The following is a 20,573-nucleotide window of genomic DNA, read 5'->3' as shown; positions in this document are numbered from 1 at the left end:
TTATGAGACTTGGTGGCGGAGCGCAAGGGGGTGGAGCTTGGGGGAGGGAGCACGGGGGGCGGGGAGCGGGGGGGAGGGAGCACGGGACGGGGAGCGGGGGGGGTAGTTGCGGGGGAGTGTGGGGGTGGGAGGGAGCACGGGACGGGGAGCGGGGGGGGGAGCGTGGGGGGGCTAGCTGAAGGGGAGTGTGGGGGTGGGAGGGAGCACGGAACGGGGAGCGGGGGGGGGGGAGGGAGCACGGGACGGGGAGCGGGGGGGGGAGGGAGCACGGGGGCGGGGTGGTGAGCAGCATGGTGTGACACATTCAAGAATCATCTATTTAGTAATAAGGGTCTGTTTGCCTTCCCGTTGGTTCGGAAGGGTTCAGACCATGAGGATGGGCTTGTCAGCGATCAATGTCGGGTGTGTGAGGGAGGAGGCATGGATGAAACCTCCAGGAACACAGCAACCAGAGTCGGCAACCCTACTGTGGAAGGCGTTGGCATAAACCAGCCCCTCTCGTATCTCTTCTCACGTCATCTCGTGTTGCATTATAATCAACCTCCCCTCTCCCTTCTCCTCTCCCCTCTCCCTATCCTCCCCTCCCCTCTCCTCCCTCCTCCCTCCCCCTCCCCTCCCCTCCCCCCCTCCCCTCCCTCTCTCTTTCTTCTTCCCCTCCCCTCTCTTCCCCTCCTCTCCCTCTCTTCCCCTCCCCTCCCCTCCCCTCTCCCTCCTCCCCTCCCTTTCCCCTCCCCTTTCCCTCCCTCCCTCTCCCCTCCCCTCTCCCCTCTCCTCTCCCTCTCTCCTCTCCCTCTCCTACCCTCCCTCTCCTCTCCTCCCCTCCCCTCTCTTCCCCTCCCCTCTCCCCTCCCTTCTCCTCCCCTCTCCCCTTCCCTCCCCTCTTCTCTCCCTTCCCTCCCCTCGCCTCCCTCCCCTCTCTCTCCCCTCCCCTCTCCTCTCCCCTCTCCTCTCCCCTCCCTGCTCCTCCCCATCCCCTCTCCCCCTCTCCCCTCCCCCTCCGCTACCCCTCTCCTCCGCTCCCCTCTCCTCCTCCCTCCCTCTCCCCTCCCTCTCCTCCCCTCCCTCTCCCCTCCTCCCTCCCCTCCCCTCCCTCCCCTCTCCCCCTCCCCTCCCCTCCCCTCCCCTCCCCTCCCCTCCCCTCCCTCTCCCTCCCCTCTCCCCCTCCCCTCCCCTCCCTCTCCCCCCTCCCCTCCCCTCTCCTCTCCTCCCTCCTCTCCACTCTCCCCTCCCTTTCCTCCTCCCGTCTCCCCCTCCCCTCCCCCTCTCCCCTCCTCCCTCCCTCTCCCCTCCTCTCCCCCTCCCCCTCCCCCCCTCCCCCTCCCCCTCCCCCCCCTCTCCCTCCCTCCCTCCCCTCCCCTCTCCTCCACTCTCCTCCCCTCTTCCCTCCTCCCTCCCCTCCCCTCTCCCCTCCCCTCTCCCCCCTCCTCTCCACTCTCCTCCCTCTTCCCTCGTCTCCCCTCTCCTCCCTTCTCCCCTTCCCCTCTCCCCTCCTCCCCTCCTCTCCCTCTCCTCCCCTCTCCTCCCTCTTCTTGACAAGGTCCCACACAAGAGATTGGTGTGCAAAATCAAAGCGCATAGTATTGGGGGTAATGTACTGACGTGGATAGAGAACTGGTTGGCAGACAGGAAGCAGAGAGTCGGGATAAACGGGTCCTTTTCAGAATGGCAGGCAGTGACTAGTGGGGTGCCGCAGGGCTCAGTGCTGGGACCCCAGCTATTTACAATATACATCAATTATTAGATGAAGGAAATAAGTGTAATAAGTTTGCAGATGATACTAAACTGGGTGGTGGTGTGAGCTGTAAGGAGGACGCTAAGAGGCTGCAGGGTGACTTAGACAGGTTAGGTGAGTGGATAAATGCATGGCAGATGCAGTATAATGTGGATAAATGTGAGGTTATCCACTTTAGGGGCAAAAACACAAAGACAGAATATTATCTGAATGGTGGCAGATTAGGAAAAGGGAAGATGCAACGAGACCTGGGTGTCATGGTACATCAGTCATTGAAATTGGGCATACAGGTACAGCAGGCGGTGAAGAAGGCAAATGGTATGTTGGCCTTCATAGCGAGGGGATTTGAGTATAGGAGCAGGGAGGTCTTACTGCAGTTGTACGGGGCCTTAGTGAGGCCTCGCCTGGAATATTGTGTTCAGTTTTGGTCTTGCTATTGAGGGAGTGCAGCGAAGGTTCACCAGATTGATTCCCGGGATGGCAGGACTGACATGAGGAGAGACTGGATCAAATGGGCCTTTATTCACTGGAGTTTAGAGTTTAGAAGGATGAGAGGGGATCTCATTGAAACATATAAAATTCTGACGGAACGGGACTCCCGATGTTGGGGAAGTTCAGAACCAGGGGACATAATCTAAGGATAAGGGATAAGCCATTTAGGACTGAGATGAGGAGAAACTTCTTCACTCGGAGTTGTTAACTTGTGGAGTTCCCTGCTGCAGAGAGTTGTTGATGCCAGTTCATTGGATATATTCAAGAGGGAGTTAGATATGGCCCTTATGGCTAAAGGGATCAAGGGGTATGGAGAGAAAGCAGGAAAGGGGTACTGAGGTGAATGTTTCCCCCTTCTCCTTCCCACCACTCTCCTACCCACCACTCTCCTCCCCTCTCCTCCCTTCCCCTCCTCCCTTCCCCTCCCCTCCGCTCTCCTCCCCTCTCTTTCCCTTCCCTCCCCTTTTCTCCCCTCTCCTCCCCTTTTCTCCCCTCTCCTCCCCTTCCCTCTCCTCCCCTCCCTTCTATCCTCCCCTCCCCTCCTCTTCCCATCCCCTCTTCCCCTTCCTTCCTCTCCCCCTCCCCTCCTATCCTCCCCTCCTCTTCCCCTCTCCTCCCTTCCTTTTCCAAATACCGCTCCCCAAGTGGTCTCCCTACCTTACAATGCTTCCTGCAGCTGCCCGTGTTGAAGCCCGGCGATGCTGCAGGGGACGGAACTAGAAGTTCGCATCCAGGGCGGTACCGGGGCAATGCGCACGGGCTGACGTCACATCCTCTGGGGTGCAGGAGATCATGGTGTTAGAGGTTACTGCCGCAAACCTCCAAGGCAAGTTTGCGGGCATCGGTAGTGCTCCATTATCACCCCCCAGAGGTGCTAATGGGAGGCTAAAACAGTCCAATTTTCCCCCATAGAGATTAAAATGAAACATAGAAAAAAGCTCATATTATTTTGGGGTCATAATTCAGTAGAGAACCAAACTGAATACAAAAAGTAGAGGGGAGTACTGAGAAAGAAGTAAGAGGGGAAATGTGAGGTTATTCACTGTGGGAGGAAGAATAGAAAAACAGAATATTTTTTAAATGGTGAGAAATCATTAAATGTTGATGTTCAAGAGAGATTTCAATGTCCTAGTGCAAGAAACACAGAGAGCATGCAGGTACAGCAAACAATTAGACAAGTGATATGTTGGCCTTTACTGCAAGGGGGTTGGATTACAAGAGTAAGGAAGTCTAACTACAATTGTACAGGGCCTTGGTAAGACCGCATCTGGAGTACTGAGCACAGTTTTGGTTTCCTTATCTAAGAAAGGATATACTTGGCTTAGAGATGATGCAACAAAGGTTCACTAGATTGATTCCTGGGATGAGAATGTTGTCCTATGAGGAGAGACTGAGTAGATGGGCCTATACTCTCTGGAGTTTAGAAGAATGAGAGGTGACCTCATAGAAACATATAAAATTCTGAGAGGGATTGACAGGGTAGATGCTGAAAGATTGTTTCTCCTGGCTGGAGAGTCAAGAATTAGGAATTAAGTTAAGACTAAGATGAGGAGTAATTTCTTCACTCAGAGGGTTGTGAATCTTTGGTATTATTTGTACCAAAGAGCTGTGGAGGCTTACTTGTTGAGTACATTCAAGGGTGAGATCGATAGATTTATGGACTCTAGGGGAATCAAGGGATATGGGGATCAGGTGGGAAAGTGGAGTTGAGGTCGAAGATCAGCCGTGATCTTATTGAATAGTGGAGCAGGCTTGAGGGGAAGTATGACCTAATCCTGCTCCTAATTCTTATGTTCTTATGTTCCTCACCCCTCCCCTCCTCCTCCCCCCCAACTCCTGTCCCCAATATCCCACCCTTGGGTCATTATAACAGGCAGTAACGCTGCTTCGCAGTGAAGTGTGTGTGTGTCGGTTTCCTGGATTGAGCCTGTCACTGGGTGTGTAGGTTAGCACTGCTATTGTAGACAAGATATCGTACACTCATCGTGAGTCTTTCTATTTCTCAAGTGGTGAAAGCGGATCAGGCAAGACTGAAGCCACCAAACTGATCCTCCGTTACCTCGCTGCCGTGCACCACAAACGCAAAGACAATGTGACCCAGCAGGTAACTTGCAGCAACACCTCACTCAATATATTGACAGTTATCATTCCAAATAAGTTTTGTTTTAACAATTAGGCAGTGACTGTTCACGTGACCACTCTTTGTGCACCAGTCCGGACAGTGAGGAGCCGAAATCGCCCTTCACTTTCACCTGTTTCTACTGCCGTGTTGGTTGAAGTGGCCTCTTGAGCGAAATTCTGCTCTTTGGCTTTTTTTTTCAGGCGGGCCAGAAGATGGTCATAATGGGGGCGGTTGTGCAACAGTGAGCACACTGGAGGGGCGGTAGTTGGGCTGGTGCAGAGTGCCCGCTGCTGTCAGTCATCAGTGTAGTGCTTCACTTAAAGGTCCAGGTCGGTGATTGGAGCGTGGGCAGATACAGTGAGAGACTGTGGAGGGATGTGATCAGGGCCCAGGGGAGGCGTGAGTTTGAGGCCAGGGGCCCAGAGGCAGCACGGGCCCAGCCCACACTGCGATTTGTGTGCGTACTGGGTCCGTGCAGCAGAGCAGGTCTCCAGTCGTCCTGGTTAACCCTTGCCACTGGACCAAGACCTCGCTCTGTCAAGTCCGTGTGGTGGCTGGTGTGTAACGGCCACCCCACGTTAAATAAATCCACCCACAGGCATCTTCCACCCTTCAGGAAGTAGGTCAGGACCTGGAATATTGGGTCCTTCATTGGAACACCTGTGAACTTATCCTTTTTTGGTGTGGAAGCAAGTCATCCTCGATACGAGGGACTGCCTACGATGACGATCACTTAAATCCGATTTCTTAAGTTTGGCTCTCTGGTCCACCGGGGGGGGTGGTTTCGGCCGGGCCAGCTGCTTGGCACCCACTGATCCACCGGGGCAGGGGGGGGCGGTGGTTTCGGCCGGGCTACGGCCTGGCATCCACTGTTGCAGGCCACAGCCTCACTGCACCATCGGGTAAAAGCAGGTTTTAGCACCGCCCGGCAAGAGGAAGATTTTCATGGCAGAATTTCGGCGTCAGGGGAGGGGGACATCGGCGACGTGCACTGTGATGAATTAGCTCGGATGGGCAGCAGCGGAAAGGTGGGGGAGGGAGTGGGTCACCGCTGGGATACCGCAGGATTGGACTGTTGATAATGGCGTCCATTACACGGAAAGTCATTGCACTCCGCTGCGTGGCCGTCGATTTCCGCTGTTAACGGGCCTCAAGGAAAGGAGCAATTTCGGCCCCTAATTATCAGTGGGTGTAAATCTAGGATTGGGGTATCTCACAGCTGAACCCAATACATTCCAGCAGACGTAATCGCTGGAACCCTCTTCTCAATCTTCCTCACTGCCATGCTCCACCTCACAGTCAACAAGCTCCCCGCTGGAGTGGAACTAAACTACAGAACCTGTGGGAACTTGTTCAACCTTCGCCGTCTCCAGGCCAGATCCAAGACTACCCCAACCTCTGTCGTCGAGCTACAGTACGCGGACGATGCCTGCGTCTGCGCACATACAGAAGTTGAACGGCAAGTCATAGTCAACGTATTTACTGAGGCGTACGATAGCATGGGCCTTACGCTAAACACCCGTAAGGCAAAGGTCCTCCACCAGCCTGTCCTCGCCGCACAGCACTGCCCCCCCAGTTATCAAGATCCATGGCGTGGCCCTGGATAATGTGGACCATTTCCCATACCTCGGGAGCCTCTTATCAACAAGAGCAGACATTGACGACAAGATTCAACACCGCCTCCAGTGTGACAATGCAACCTTCGGCCACCTGAGGAAAAGAGTGTTTGAAGACCAGGCCCTTAAATCTACCACCAAGCTCATGGTCTACAGGGCTGTAGTAATACCCACCCTCATGTATGGCTCAGAGACATGGGCCATGTACAGTAGACATCTCAACTCGCTGGAGAAATACCACCAACGATGTCTCCGCAAGATCCTGCAAATCCCCTGGGAGGACAGACGAACCAACGTTAGCGTCCTCGACCAGGCCAACATCCCCAGCATCGAAGCACTGACCACACTCGATCAGCTCCACTGGGCAAGCCACATAGTTCGCATGCCAGACACGAGACTACCAAAACAAGCGCTCGACTCGGAACTCCTTCAAAGCAATAGAGCCAAAGGTGGGCAGAGGAAACATTACAAGGACACCCTCAAAACCTCCCTGATAAAGTGCAACTTCCCCACTGACACCTGGGAGTCCCTGGCCAAAGACTGCCCTAAGTGGAGGAAGTGCATCCGGGAGGGCGCTGAGCACCTCGAGTCTCGTCGCCGAGAGCATGCAGAAACCAAGCGCAGGCAGCGGAAGGAGCGTGCGGCAAACCAGTCCCACCCTCCCCTTCCCTCAACCACTGTCTGTCCCACCTGTGACAGAGACTGTAATTCCCGTATTGGACTGTTCAGTCACCGAAGGACTCATGTTTAGAGTGGAAGCAAGTCTTCCTCGATTCCGAGGGACTGCCTATGATGATGATGTTCCTCTATACTTTTCAGTATCCTACCATTTAATGTGTATTCCCTTACCTTGTTAGCCCTCCCCAAATGCATTACCTCACACGTCTCCGGATTGAATTCCATTTGCCACTGTTCTGCTCACCTGACCAGTTCATTGATATCTTCCTGCAGTCTACAGCTTTCTTCTTCATTGTCAACCAGACAGCCGATTTTAGTGTCATCTGCAAACTTCTTAATCATACTCCCAACATTCAAGTCCAAGTCTTTGATGTATACCACAAAAAGCAAAGGACCCAGCACTGAGCCCTGCAGAACCCCACTGGACACAGCCTTCCCAGTGGGGTTCCTTGCTTCCTGCCTCCAAGCCAATTTTGGATCCAACATGTCACTTTGCACTGAATCCCATGGGCTATTACTTTCGTGACCAGCCTGCCATGTGGGACCTTATCAAAAGCTTTATATTGAGAATTAGTCGAGTGACTCTCCTCTGCACCCTTTCCAAAGCCTCAATATCACCCGCCCTATGAGACAGCACGCAGTATTCCAACTGTGGCGTGAGCACGGTCTTGTACAGGGACAGAATAGTATGGGGAGGGTAAATGGGCTCTGATTGTGTTTTTGGTGATGTGCATCATGTGTTTGATGTTATTTACATCTTGTGCCTCTTTTTCACATTATTGCTCCCTGGTGTCTGTGAAGATTGAGGTACAGTACTGCTTGCTGTGTGTGTCTCCTACAGAAGGCCACGGTGACCAACAACACTCCCAATTTTAGGCATTTCCTTCAAATGCAATTAAAGGGGCAACAGCACACACTCGCCCGTTCACACTCGCCCGTTCACACTCGCCCGTTCACTCTTGCTCATTCACACACACTGTTCACACACACTGTTCACTCTCGCCCGTTCACACTCGCCCGTTCACACTCGCCGACCGTTCACTCTCGCCCGATCACTCTCACCCGTTCCCACTTGCCTGTTCACACTCGCCCATTCAGACTCGACGTCCATTCACCTCGTCCGTTCACACTCGCACGTTCACACTCTGCCGTTCACACTCGCCGCCGGTTCACTCTCGCCGGTTCACTCTCCCGTTCACTCTCACCCATTCACTCTCGCCCATTCACACTCGCCCGTTCACACTCGCCCGTTCACACTCGCCAGTTCACACTCGCCAGTTCACACTCGCCTGTTCACACTCGCCCATTCACACTCTGCCGTTCACACATGCCGCCCATTCACTCGTGCCCATTCACTCTCGCCCGTTCACTCTCGCCCGTTCACACTCTGCCGTTCACACCCGCCGTCCATTCACTCTTGCCCATTCACTCTTGCCCATTCACTCTCGCCCGTTCACTCTCGCCCGTTCACTCTCGCCCGTTCACTCTCGCCGGTGAACACGCCCACTCACTTTCGTCCGCTCACTCTCACCCGTTCACTCTCGCCCATTTACACTTTCCCGTTCACACTCACCCGTTTACACTCGATGCCTGTTCACACTCGCCCGTTCAGACACACCGCCCGTTCACTCTCGCCCGTTCACATTGGCCCATTCACACTCAACCGTTCACTCTTGGGACAGGAGTATTGTTATTAGACAGAGTGTAAAACACCCTCGGGACAGGAGTAGTGTTATTAGACAGAGTGTAAAACACACTCGGGGCAGGAGTAATGTTATTAGACAGAGTGTAAAACACTCCCGGGACAGGAGTAGTGTGAGTAGACAGAATGTAAAACACACTCCGGAAAGAAGTAGTGTCATTAGAGAGAGTGTAAAACACTCTCAGGACAGGAGTAGTGTTATTAACCAGAGTGTAAAACACTCTTGGGACAGAAGTAGTGTTATTAGACAGAGTGTAAAATACTCTCGGGGCAGGAGTAATGTTATTAGACAGAGTGTAAAACACTCTCGGGACAGGAGTAGTGTTATTAGACAGAGTGGAAGCACTCTCGGGACAGGAGTAGTGTTATTAGACAGAGTATAACTCTCGGGGCAGGAGTGGTGTTATTAGACAGAGAGTAACTCTCGGATCAGCAGTAGTGTTATTAGACAGAGAGTAAACCACTCTCTGGGCAGGAGTAATGTTATTAGACAGAGTGTAAAACACTCTCGGGACAGGTGTACTGTTATTAGACAGAGTGGAAAACACTCTCGGGACAGGTGTACTGTTATTAGACAGAGTGGAAAACACTCTCGGGACAGGAGTAGTGTTATTAGACAGAGTATAACTCTCGGGGCAGCAGTAGTATTATTAGCCAGAGAGTAACTCTCGGGGCAGGAGTAGAGTTATTAGACAGAGTGTAAAACACTCCCGGGACAGGAGTAGTGTTATTAGACAGAGTATAACTCTCGGGGCAGCAGTAGTATTATTAGCCAGAGAGTAACTCTCGGGGCAGGAGTAGAGTTATTAGACAGAGTGTAAAACACTCCCGGGACAGGAGTAGTGTTATTAGACAGAGTGTAAAACACTCTCTGGGCAGGAGCAGTGTTATGAGAGAGAGTGTAAAACACTCTCCAACAGGAGCAGTGTTATGAGAGAGAGTGTAAAACACTCTCGGGACAATAGTAGTGTTGTGAGAGAGAGTGTAAAACACTCTCTGGATAGGAGTAGTGTTATTAGACAGAGTTATACTCTCAGGGCAGGAGTAGTGTTATTAAACAGAGTATAAAACACACTCGGGCAGGAGTAGTGTTATTAGACAGAGTGTAAAACACTCTCGGGGCAGGAGTAGTGTTATTAGACAGAGTATAAAACACTCTCGGGACAGGAGTAGTTTTATGAGACAGAGTATAAAACACTCTCGGGACAGGAGTAGTTTTATGAGACAGAGTGTAAGTCTCGGGGCAGGAGTAGTGTTATTAGACAGAGTATAAAACACTCTCGGGACAGGAGTAGTTTTATTAGACAGAGTGTAAGTCTCGGGGCAGGAATAGTGTTATTAGACAGCGTGTAAAACACTCTCGGGGCTGAAGTATTGTTATTCGACAGAGTATAAAACACTCTCGGGGCAGGAGTAGTGTTATTAGACAGAGTGTAACTCTTGGGACAGGAATAGTGTTATTAGACAGTGTGTAAAACACTCTCGGTGCAGGAGTAGTGTTAGTAGACTGAATGTAATACACTCTCGGGGCAGCAGTAGTGCTATTAGACAGAATATAAAACACTCTCGGGACAGGAGTACTGTTTTTAGACAGAGTGCAAAACACTCTCGGGACAGGAGTAGGGTTATTAGACAGAGTGTAAAAAAGTCTCGGGGCAGGAATAGTGTTATTAGACAGAGTGTAAAACACTCTCGAGGCAGGAGTAGTGTTATTGGACAGAATGTAAAACACTCTTGGGACAGGATTAATGTTATTAGACAGAGTGCAGAACACTCTCGGGACAGGAGTAGTGTTATTAGACAGAGTGTAAAACACTCTCGGGGCAGGAGCACTGTTATTAGACAGAGTGTAGAACACTCTCGGGGCAGGAGCAGTGCTATTAGACAGAGTTAAACTCTCGACGCAGGAGTAGTGTTTTAAACAGAGTATAAAACACTCTCGGGCAGGAGTAGTGTTATTAGACAGAGTGTAAAATACTCTCGGGGCAGGAGTAATGTTGTTAGACAGAGTGTAAAACACTCTCGAGGCAGGAGTAGTGTTATTAGACAGAGTGTAAAACACTCTAGGGGCAGTAGTAATGCTGTTAGACAGAGTGTACAACACTCTCGGGATTGGAGTCGTGTTATTAGACAGAGTGTAAAACACTCTCGGGGCAGGAGTAGTGTTTTTCGACAGAGTGTAAAACACTCTCGGGGCAGGAGTACTGTTATTAGACAGAGTGTAAAACACTCTCGTGGCAGGAGCAGTGTTATTAGACAGAGTGTAAAACATTCTCGGGACAGGAGTATAGTTATTAGGCAGAGTGTAAAACTCTCTCGGGACAGGTGTATTGTTATTATACAGAGTTACACTCTCGGGGCAGGAGTCGTGTTTTAAACAGAGTGTAAAACACTCTCGAGATAGGAGTAGTGTTATTAGACAGAGTTTAAAACACTCTAGGAGCATAGAAACATAGAAACATAGAAAATAGGTGCAGGAGCAGGCCATTCAGCCCTTCTAGCCTGCACCGCCATTCAACGAGTTCATGGCTGAACATGAAACTTCAGTACCCACTTCCTGCTTTCACGCCATACCCCTTGATCCCCCGAGTAGTAAGGACTTCATCTAACTCCCTTTTGAATATATTTAGTGAATAGGCCTCAACTACTTCCTGTGGTAGAGAATTCCACAGGTTCACCACTCTCTGGGTGAAGAAGTTTCTCCTTATCTCGGTCCTAAATGGCTTACCCCTTATCCTTAGACTGTGACCCCTGGTTCTGGACTTCCCCAACATTGGGAACATTCTTCCTGCATCCAACCTGTCCAAACCCGTCAGAATTTTAAACGTTTCTATGAGGTCCCCTCTCACTCTTCTGAACTCCAGTGAATACAAGCCCAGTTGATCCAGTCTTTCTTGATAGGTCAGTCCCACCATCCCGGGAATCAGTCTGGTGAATCTTCGCTGCACTCCCTCAATAGCAAGTATGTCCTTCCTCAAGTTAGGAGACCAAAACTGTACACAATACTCCAGGTGTGGCCTCACCAAGGCCCTGTACAACTGTAGCAACACCTCCCTGCCCCTGTACTCAAATCCCCTCGCTATGAAGGCCAACATGCCATTTGCTTTCTTAACCGCCTGCTGTACCTGCATGCCAACCTTCAATGACTGATGTACCATGACACCCAGGTCTCGTTGCACCTTCCGTTTTCCTAATCTGTCACCATTCAGATAATAGTCTGTCTCTCTGTTTTTACCACCAAAGTGGATAACCTCACATTTATCCACATTATACTTCATCTGCCACGCATTTTCCCACTCACCTAACCTATCCAAGTCACTCTGTAGCCTCATAGCATCCTCCTCGCAGCTCACACTGCCACCCAACTTAGTGTCATCCGCAAATTTGGAGATACTACATTTAATCCCCTCGTCTAAATCATTAATGTACAATGTAAACAGCTGGGGCCCCAGCACAGAACCCTGCGGTACCCCACTAGTCACTGCCTGCCATTCCGAAAAGTACCCATTTACTCCTACTCTTTGCTTCCTGTCTGACAACCAGTTCTCAATCCACGTCAGCACACTACCCCCAATCCCATGTGCTTTAACTTTGCACATTAATCTCCTGTGTGGGACCTTGTCGAAAGCCTTCTGAAAGTCCAAATATACCACATCAACTGGTACTCCTTTGTCCACTTTATTGGAAACATCCTCAAAAATTTCCAGAAGATTTGTCAAGCATGATCTCCCTTTCACAAATCCATGCTGACTTGGACCTATCATGTCACCATTTTCCAAATGCGCTGCTATGACATCCTTAATAATTGATTCCATCATTTTACCCACTACTGAGGTCAGGCTGACTGGTCTATAATTCCCTGCTTTCTCTCTCCCTCCTTTTTTAAAAAGTGGGGTTACATTGGCTACCCTCCACTCGATAGGAACTGATCCAGAGTCAATGGAATGTTGGAAAATGACTGTCAATGCATTCGCTATTTCCAAGGCCACCTCCTTAAGTACTCTGGGATGCAGTCCATCAGGCCCTGGGGATTTATCGGCCTTCAATCCCATCAATTTCCCCAACACAATTTCCCGACTAATAAAGATTTCCCTCAGTTCCTCCTCCTTAATAGACCCTCTGACCACTTTTATATCCGGAAGGTTGTTTGTGTCCTCCTTAGTGAATACTGAACCAAAGTACTTGTTCAATTGGTCTGCCATTTCTTTGTTCCCCGTTATGACTTCCCCTGATTCTGACTGCAGGGGACCTACGTTTGTCTTTACTAACCTCTTTCTCTTTACATACCTATAGAAACTTTTGCAATCCGCCTTAATGTTCCCTGCAAGCTTCTTCTCGTACTCCATTTTCCCTACCCTAATCAAACCCTTTGTCCTCCTCTGCTGAGTTCTAAATTTCTCCCAGTCCCCAGGTTCGCTGCTATTTCTGGCCAATTTGTATGCCACTTCCTTGGCTTTAATACTATCCCTGATTTCCCTTGATAGCCACGGTTGAGCCACCTTCCCTTTTTTATTTTTACGCCAGACAGGAATGTACAATTGTTGTAATTCATCCATGCGTTCTCTAAATGTCTGCCATTGCCCATCCACAGTCAACCCCTTCAGTATCATTAGCCAATCTATCTTAGCCAATTCATGCCTCATACCTTCAAAGTTACCCTTCTTTAAGTTCTGGACCATGGTCTCTGAATTAACTGTTTCATTCTCCATCCTAATGCAGAATTCCACCATATTATGGTCACTCTTCCCCAAGGGGCCTCGCACAATGAGATTGCTAATTAATCCTCTCTCATTACACAACACCCAGTCTAAGATGGCCTCCCCCCTAGTTGGTTCCTCGACATATTGGTCTAGAAAACCATCCCTTATGCATTCCAGGAAATCCTCCTCCACCGTATTGCTTCCAGTTTGGCTAGCCCAATCTATATGCATATTAAAGTCACCCATTATAACTGCTGCACCTTTATTGCATGCACTCCTAATTTCCTGTTTGATGCCCTCCCCAACATCACTACTACTGTTTGGAGGTCTGTACACAACTCCCACTAACGATTTTTGCCCTTTAGTGTTCTGCAGCTCTACCCATATAGATTCCACATCATCCAAGCTAATGTCTTTCCTAACTATTGCATTAATCTCCTCTTTAACCAGCAATGCTACCCCACCTCCTTTTCCTTTTATTCTATCCTTCCTGAATGTTGAATACCCCTGGATGTTGAGTTCCCAGCCCTGATCATCCTGGAGCCACGTCTCCGTAATCCCAATCACATCATATTTGTTAACATCTATTTGCACAATTAATTCATCCACCTTATTGCGGATACTCCTTGCATTAAGACACAAAGCCTTCAGGCTTGCTTTTTTATTTAGTAATGTTATTAGCCAGAGTGTAAAACCCTCTCGGGACAGTAGTAGTGTTATTAGAGAGAGTGTAAAACACTCTCGGGACAGGAGTAGTGTTATTAGACTGAGTGTAAAACACTCCGGGGACAGGAGTACTGTTATTACACAGATTGGAAAACACTCTCGGGACAGCAGTAGTGTTATTAGACAGAGTATAACTCTCGGGGCAGCAGTCGTGTTATTAGACAGAGAGTAACTCTCTGGGCAGGAGTAGTGTTATTAGACAGAGTGTAAAACACTCTCGGGGCAGGAGTACTGTTATTAGACAGAGTGTAAAACACTCTCGGGACAGGAGTAGTGTTACTAAACAGAGTGTAACTCTCGGGGCAGGAGTGGTGTTATTAGACAGAGTGTAAAACAATCTCGGGACAGGAGTACTGTTATTAGACAGAGTGTAAAACACTCTCGGGGCAGGAGTAGTGTTATTAGACAGAGTATAAAACACTCTCGGGACAGGAGTAGTTTTATGAGACAGAGTATAAAACACTCTCGGGACAGGAGTAGTTTTATGAGACAGAGTGTAAAACACTCTCGAGACAGGAGTAATGTTATTAGACAGAGTGTAAAACACTCTCGGGGCAGGAGTAGTGTTATTAGACAGAGTGTAAAACATTCTCGGGTCAGGAGTAGTGTTATTAGACAGAGTGTAAAACTCTCCCGGGATAGGAGTCGTGTTATTAGACAGAGTGTAACTCTCGGGGCAGCAGTAGTGTTATTAGACAGCGAGTAACTCTCGGGGCAGGAGTAGTGTTATTAGACAGAGTGTAAAACACTCTCGGGACAGGAGTAGTGTTACTAAACAGAGTGTAACTCTCGGGGCAGGAGTGGTGTTATTAGACAGAGTGTAAAACAATCTCGGGACAGGAGTACTGTTATTAGACAGAGTGTAAAACACTCTCGGGGCAGGAGTAGTGTTATTAGACAGAGTATAAAACACTCTCGGGACAGGAGTAGTTTTATGAGACAGAGTATAAAACACTCTCGGGACAGGAGTAGTTTTATGAGACAGAGTGTAAGTCTCGGGGCAGGAGTAGTGTTATTAGACAGAGTATAAAACACTCTCGGGACAGGAGTAGTTTTATTAGACAGAGTGTAAGTCTCGGGACAGGAATAGTGTTATTAGACAGCGTGTAAAACACTCTCGGGGCTGAAGTATTGTTATTCGACAGAGTATAAAACACTCTGGGGGCAGGAGTAGTGTTATTAGACAGAGTGTAACTCTCGGGACAGGAATAGTGTTATTAGACAGTGTGTAAAACACTCTCGGTGCAGGAGTAGTGTTAGTAGACTGAATGTAATACACTCTCGGGGCAGCAGTAGTGCTATTAGACAGAATATAAAACACTCTCGGGACAGGAGTACTGTTTTTAGACAGAGTGCAAAACACTCTCGGGACAGGAGTAGGGTTATTAGACAGAGTGTAAAAAAGTCTCGGGGCAGGAATAGTGTTATTAGACAGAGTGTAAAACACTCTCGAGGCAGGAGTAGTGTTATTGGACAGAATGTAAAACACTCTTGGGACAGGATTAATGTTATTAGACAGAGTGCAGAACACTCTCGGGGCAGGAGTAGTGTTATTAGACAGAGTGTAAAACACACTCGGGGCAGGAGTAGTGTTATTAGACAGAGTGTAAAACACTCTCGTGGTTGGAGTAGTGTTATTGGACAGAGTGTAAAATAATCTCGGGTCAGGTGTAGTGTTATTAGACAGAGTGTAAACATTCTCGGTGCAGGAGTAGTGTGATGAGACAGAGTGTAAATCACTCTCGGGACAGGAGTCGTGTTATTATACAGAGTGTAAAACATTCTCGAGACAGGAGTAATGTTATTAGACAGAGTGTAAAACACTCTCGGGACAGGAGTAGTGTTAGTAGACAGAGTGGAATACACTCTCGGGACAGGAGGAGTGTTATTAGACAGAGTATAAAACATTCTCGGGCAGGAGTAGTGTTACTAGACAGAGTATAAAACACTCTCTGGGCAGGAGTAGTGTTATTAGACAGAATGTAGAACACTCCCGGGACAGGAGTAGTGTTATTAGACCGAGTGTAAAACACTCTCGGGGCAGGAGTACTGTTATTAGACAGAGTGTAAAACACTCTCGTGGCAGGAGCAGTATTATTAGACAGAGTGTAAAACATTCTCGGGACAGGAGTATAGTTATTAGGCAGAGTGTAAAACATTCTCGGGACAGGTGTATTGTTATTATACAGAGTTACACTCTCGGGGCAGGAGTCGTGTTTTAAACAGAGTGTAAAACACTCTCGAGATAGGAGTAGTGTTATTAGACAGAGTTTAAAACACTCTAGGAGCAGTAGTAATGTTATTAGCCAGAGTGTAAAACCCTCTCGGGACAGTAGTAGTGTTATTAGAGAGAGTGTAAAACACTCCGGGGACAGGAGTACTGTTATTACACAGATTGGAAAACACTCTCGGGACAGGAGTAGTGTTATTAGACAGAGTATAACTCTCGGGGCAGCAGTCGTGTTATTAGACAGAGAGTAACTCTCGGGGCAGGAGTAGTGTTATTAGACAGAGTGTAAAACATTCTCGGGTCAGGAGTAGTGTTATTAGACAGAGTGTAAAACTCTCCCGGGATAGAAGTCGTGTTTTTTGACAGAGTTACAATCTTGGGGCAGGAGTAGTGTTATTAGACAGAGTGTAAAACACTCTCAGGAAAGGAGTAGTGTTATTAGACAGAGTGTAAAAGACTCTCGGGGCAGGAGTAGTGTTATTAGACAGAGTGTAAAACACTCTCAGGACAGGAGTAGTGTTATTAGACAGAATGTAAAACACTCTCGAGGCAGGAGTAGTGTTATTAGACAGAATGTAAAACACTCTCGGGACAGGAGTAGTGTTATTAGACAGAGTGTAACTCTCGGGGCAACAGTAGTGTTATTAGACAGCGAGTAACTCTCGGGGCAGGAGTAGTGTTATTAGACAGAGTATAAAAAATTCTCGGGCAGGAGTAGTGTTATTAGACAGAGTGTAAAACACTCTCGGGGCAGGAGTTGTGTTATAAGAGAGAGTGTAAAACACTCTCGGGCCAGGAGTACTGTTATTAGACAGAGTGTAAAACACTCTCGGGACAGGAGTAGTGTTTTTAGACAGAGTGTAACTCTCGGGGCAGGAGTGGTGTTATTAGACAGAGTGTAAAACACTCTCGGGGCAGGAGTAGTGTTACTAAACAGAGTGTAACTCTCGGGGCAGGAGTGGTGTTATTAGACAGAGTGTAAAACAATCTCGGGACAGGAGTACTGTTATTAGACAGAGTGTAAAACACTCTCGGGACAGGAGTAGTGTTATTAGACAGAGTGTAACTCTCGGGGCAGGAGTGGTGTTATTAGACAGAGTGTAAAACACTCTTGGGGCAGGAGTAGTGTTTTTCGACAGAGTGTAAAACACACTCGGGGCAGGAGTAGTGTTATTAGACAGAGTGTAAAACACTCTCGTGGTAGGAGTAGTGTTATTGGACAGAGTGTAAAATAATCTCGGGTCAGGTGTAGTGTTACTAGACAGAGTGTAAAACATTCTCGGGGCAGGAGTAGTGTTATTATACAGAGTGTAAAATATTCTCGGGACAGGAGTATAGTTATTAGACAGAATGTAAAACACTCTCGGGACAGGAGTAGTGTTATTAGAGAGAGTGTAAAACACTCTCTGGACAGGTGTAGTGTTATTATACAGAGTTACACTCTCTGGGCAGGAGTCGTGTTTTAAACAGAGTGTAAAACACTCTCGAGATAGGAGTAGTGTTATTAGACAGAGTGTACAACACTCTCGGGATAGGAGTCGTGTTATTAGACAGAGTGTAAAACACTCTCGGTGCAGGAGTAGTGTTATTCGGCAGAGTGTAAAACACTCCGGGGACAGGAGCAGTGCTATTAGATAGAATGTAAAACACTCTCGGGGCAGGAGTAGTGTTATTGGACAGAATGTAAAACACTCTCGGGACAGGATTAATGTTATTAGACCGAGTGTAGAACACTCTCGGGACAGGAGTAGTGTTTTAGACAGAGTTACACTCTCGGGGCAGGAGTAGTGTTATTAGACAGAGTGTAAAATAATCTCGGGACAGGTGTAGTGTTATTAGACAGAGTGTAAAACACTCTCGTACAGGAGTAGTGTTATTAGACAGAGTGGAAAACACTCTCGGGACAGGAGTAGTGTTACTAAACAGAGAGTAACTCTCGGGGCAGGAGTAGTGTTATTAGACAGAGTATAAAACATTCACGGGCAGGAATAGTGTTACTAAACAGAGTGTAAAACACTCTAGGGGCAGTAGTAGTGTTATGAGACAAAGTGTAAAACACTCTCGGGACAGGAGTAGTGTTATTAGACAGAGTGTAAAACACTCTCGGGACAGGAGTAGTGTTATTAGACAAAGTGTAAAACACTCTCGGGACAGGAGTAGTGTTATTAGACAGAATGTAAAACACTCTTGGGACAGGATAAATGTTATTAGACCTTGTGTAGAACACTCTCGGGACAGGAGTAGTGTTATTAGACAGAGTGTAAAACACTCCCGGGACAGGAGTAGTGTTATTAGACATAATGTAAAACACTCTCGGGACAGGAGTAGTGTTATTAGACAGAGTGTAAAACACTCTCGGGGCAGGAGTAGTGTTATTAGACAGAGCATAAAACACTCTCGGGACAGGAGGAGTGTTATTAGACAGAGTATAAAACATTCTCGGGCAGGAGTAGTGTTACTAGACAGAGTATAAAACACTCTCTGGGCAGGAGTAGTGTTATTAGACAGAATGTAGAACACTCCCGGGACAGGAGTAGTGTTATGAGAGAGAGTGTAAAACACTCTCGGGACAGGAGTAATGTTATTAGACAGAATGTAAAACACTCTTGGGACAGGATTAATGTTATTAGACCGTGTGTAGAACACTCGGGACAGGAGTAGTGTTATTAGACAGAGTGTAAAACACTCCCCGGCCAGGAGTACTGTTATTTGACAGAGTGTAAAACACTCTTGGGACAGGATTAATGTTATTAGACCGAGTGTAGAACACACTCGGGGCAGGAGTGGTGTTATTAGACAGAGTGTAAAACAATCTCGGGACAGGAGTAGTATTATTAGACAGAGTGTAAAACAATCTTGGGACAGGAGTGTTGTTATTAGACAGAGTGTAAAACACTCTCTGGGCAGGATTAGTGTTTTTCGACAGAGTGTAAAACACTCTCGGGGCAGGAGTAGTGTTATTAGACAGAGAGTAACTCTCGGGGCAGGAGTAGTGTTATTAGACAGAGTGTAAAATAATCTCGGGGCAGCAGTAGTGTTATTAGACAGAGAGTAACTCTCGGGGCAGGAGTAGTGTTATTAGACTGTGTATAAAACATTCTCGGGCAGGAGTAGTGTTACTAGACAGAGTATAAAACACTCTCTGGGCAGGAGTAGTGTTATTAGACAGAATGTAAAACACTCCCGGGACAGGAGTAGTGTTATGAGAGAGAGTGTAAAACACTCTCGGGACAGGAGTAATGTTATTAGACAGAATGTAAAACACTCTTGGGACAGGATTAATGTTATTAGACCGAGTGTAGAACACACTCGGGACAGGAGTAGTGTTATTAGACAGAATGTAAAACACTCTCGGGACAGGAGTAGTGTTATTAGACAGAGTGCAAAACACTCTCGAGACAGGAGTAATGTTATTAGACAGAGTGTAAAACACTCTCGGGGCAGGAGTAGTGTTATTAGACAGAGTATAAAACACTCTCTGGGCAGGAGTAGTGTTATTAGACAGAATGTAAAACACTCTCGGGGCAGGAGTAGTGTGATTAGACAGAGTGTAAAACACTCTCGCGGCAGGAGAAGTGTTTTAGACAGAGTTACACTCTCGGGGCAGGAGTAGTGTTATTAGACAGAGTGTAAAACACACTCGGGGCAGGAGTAGTGTTATTAGACAGAGTGTAAAACACTCCCGGGACAGGAGTAGTGTTATTGGACAGAATGTAAAACACTCTCGGGACAGGAGTAGTGTTATTAGACAGAATGTAAAACACTCTCGGGACAGGAGTAGTGTTATTAGACAGAATGTAAAACACTCTTGGGACAGGATTAATGTTATTAGACCGTGTGTAGAACACTCTCGGGACAGGAGTAGTGTTATTAGACAGAGTGTAAAACACTCCCGGGCCAGGAGTACTGTTATTAGACAGAGTGTAAAACACTCTCGGAACAGGAGTAGTGTTATTAGACAGAGTGTAACTCTCGGGGCAGGAGTGGTGTTATTAGACAGAGTGTAAAACAATCTCGGGACAGGAGTAGTGTTATTAGACAGAGTGTAAAACAATCTCGGGACAGGAGTAGTGTTATTAGACAGCGTGTAAAACACTCTCTGGGCAGGATTAGTGTTTTTCGACAGAGTGTAAAACACTCTCGGGGCAGGAGTAGTGTTATTAGACAGAGTGTAAAACACTCTCGGTGCAGGAGTAGTGTTATTCGGCAGAGTGTAAAACACTCTCGGGACAGGAGCAGTGTTATTAGACAGAGTGTAACTCTCGGGGCAGCAGTAGTGTTATTTGACAGAGAGTAACTCTCGGGGCAGGAGTAGTGTTATTAGACAGAGTGTAAAACACACTCGGGGCAGGAGTAGTGTTATTAGACAGAGTGTAAAACACTCTCGTGGTTGGAGTAGTGTTATTGGACAGAGTGTAAAATAATCTCGGGTCAGGTGTAGTGTTATTAGACAGAGTGTAAACATTCTCGGTGCAGGAGTAGTGTGATGAGACAGAGTGTAAATCACTCTCGGGACAGGAGTCGTGTTATTATACAGAGTGCAAAACATTCTCGAGACAGGAGTAATGTTATTAG

At 47.9% G+C, this 20,573-nt stretch overlaps 1 protein-coding gene across 3 annotated transcripts in view; it reads left to right on the top strand.

The window, feature by feature from the left end:
* The window catches only part of LOC139281327 (unconventional myosin-XV-like), a 628,080-nt gene that overhangs the window by 200,258 nt on the left and 407,249 nt on the right, over positions 1–20,573 (top strand). For all 3 annotated transcript variants that reach the window (XM_070901485.1, XM_070901486.1, XM_070901488.1), the window contains one exon: positions 4,232–4,328. In XM_070901485.1, coding sequence (XP_070757586.1) covers positions 4,232–4,328 — 97 coding nt within the window. The remainder of the gene's footprint in view (positions 1–4,231; positions 4,329–20,573) is intronic.

The sequence above is a fragment of the Pristiophorus japonicus genome, chromosome 15, assembly GCF_044704955.1.
Source record: "Pristiophorus japonicus isolate sPriJap1 chromosome 15, sPriJap1.hap1, whole genome shotgun sequence".
In the NCBI taxonomy this organism is placed as follows: Eukaryota; Metazoa; Chordata; class Chondrichthyes; family Pristiophoridae; genus Pristiophorus; species Pristiophorus japonicus.
The sequence above is the reverse complement of the archived record's forward strand: the minus strand, read 5'-3'. Positions and strand labels throughout refer to the sequence as shown.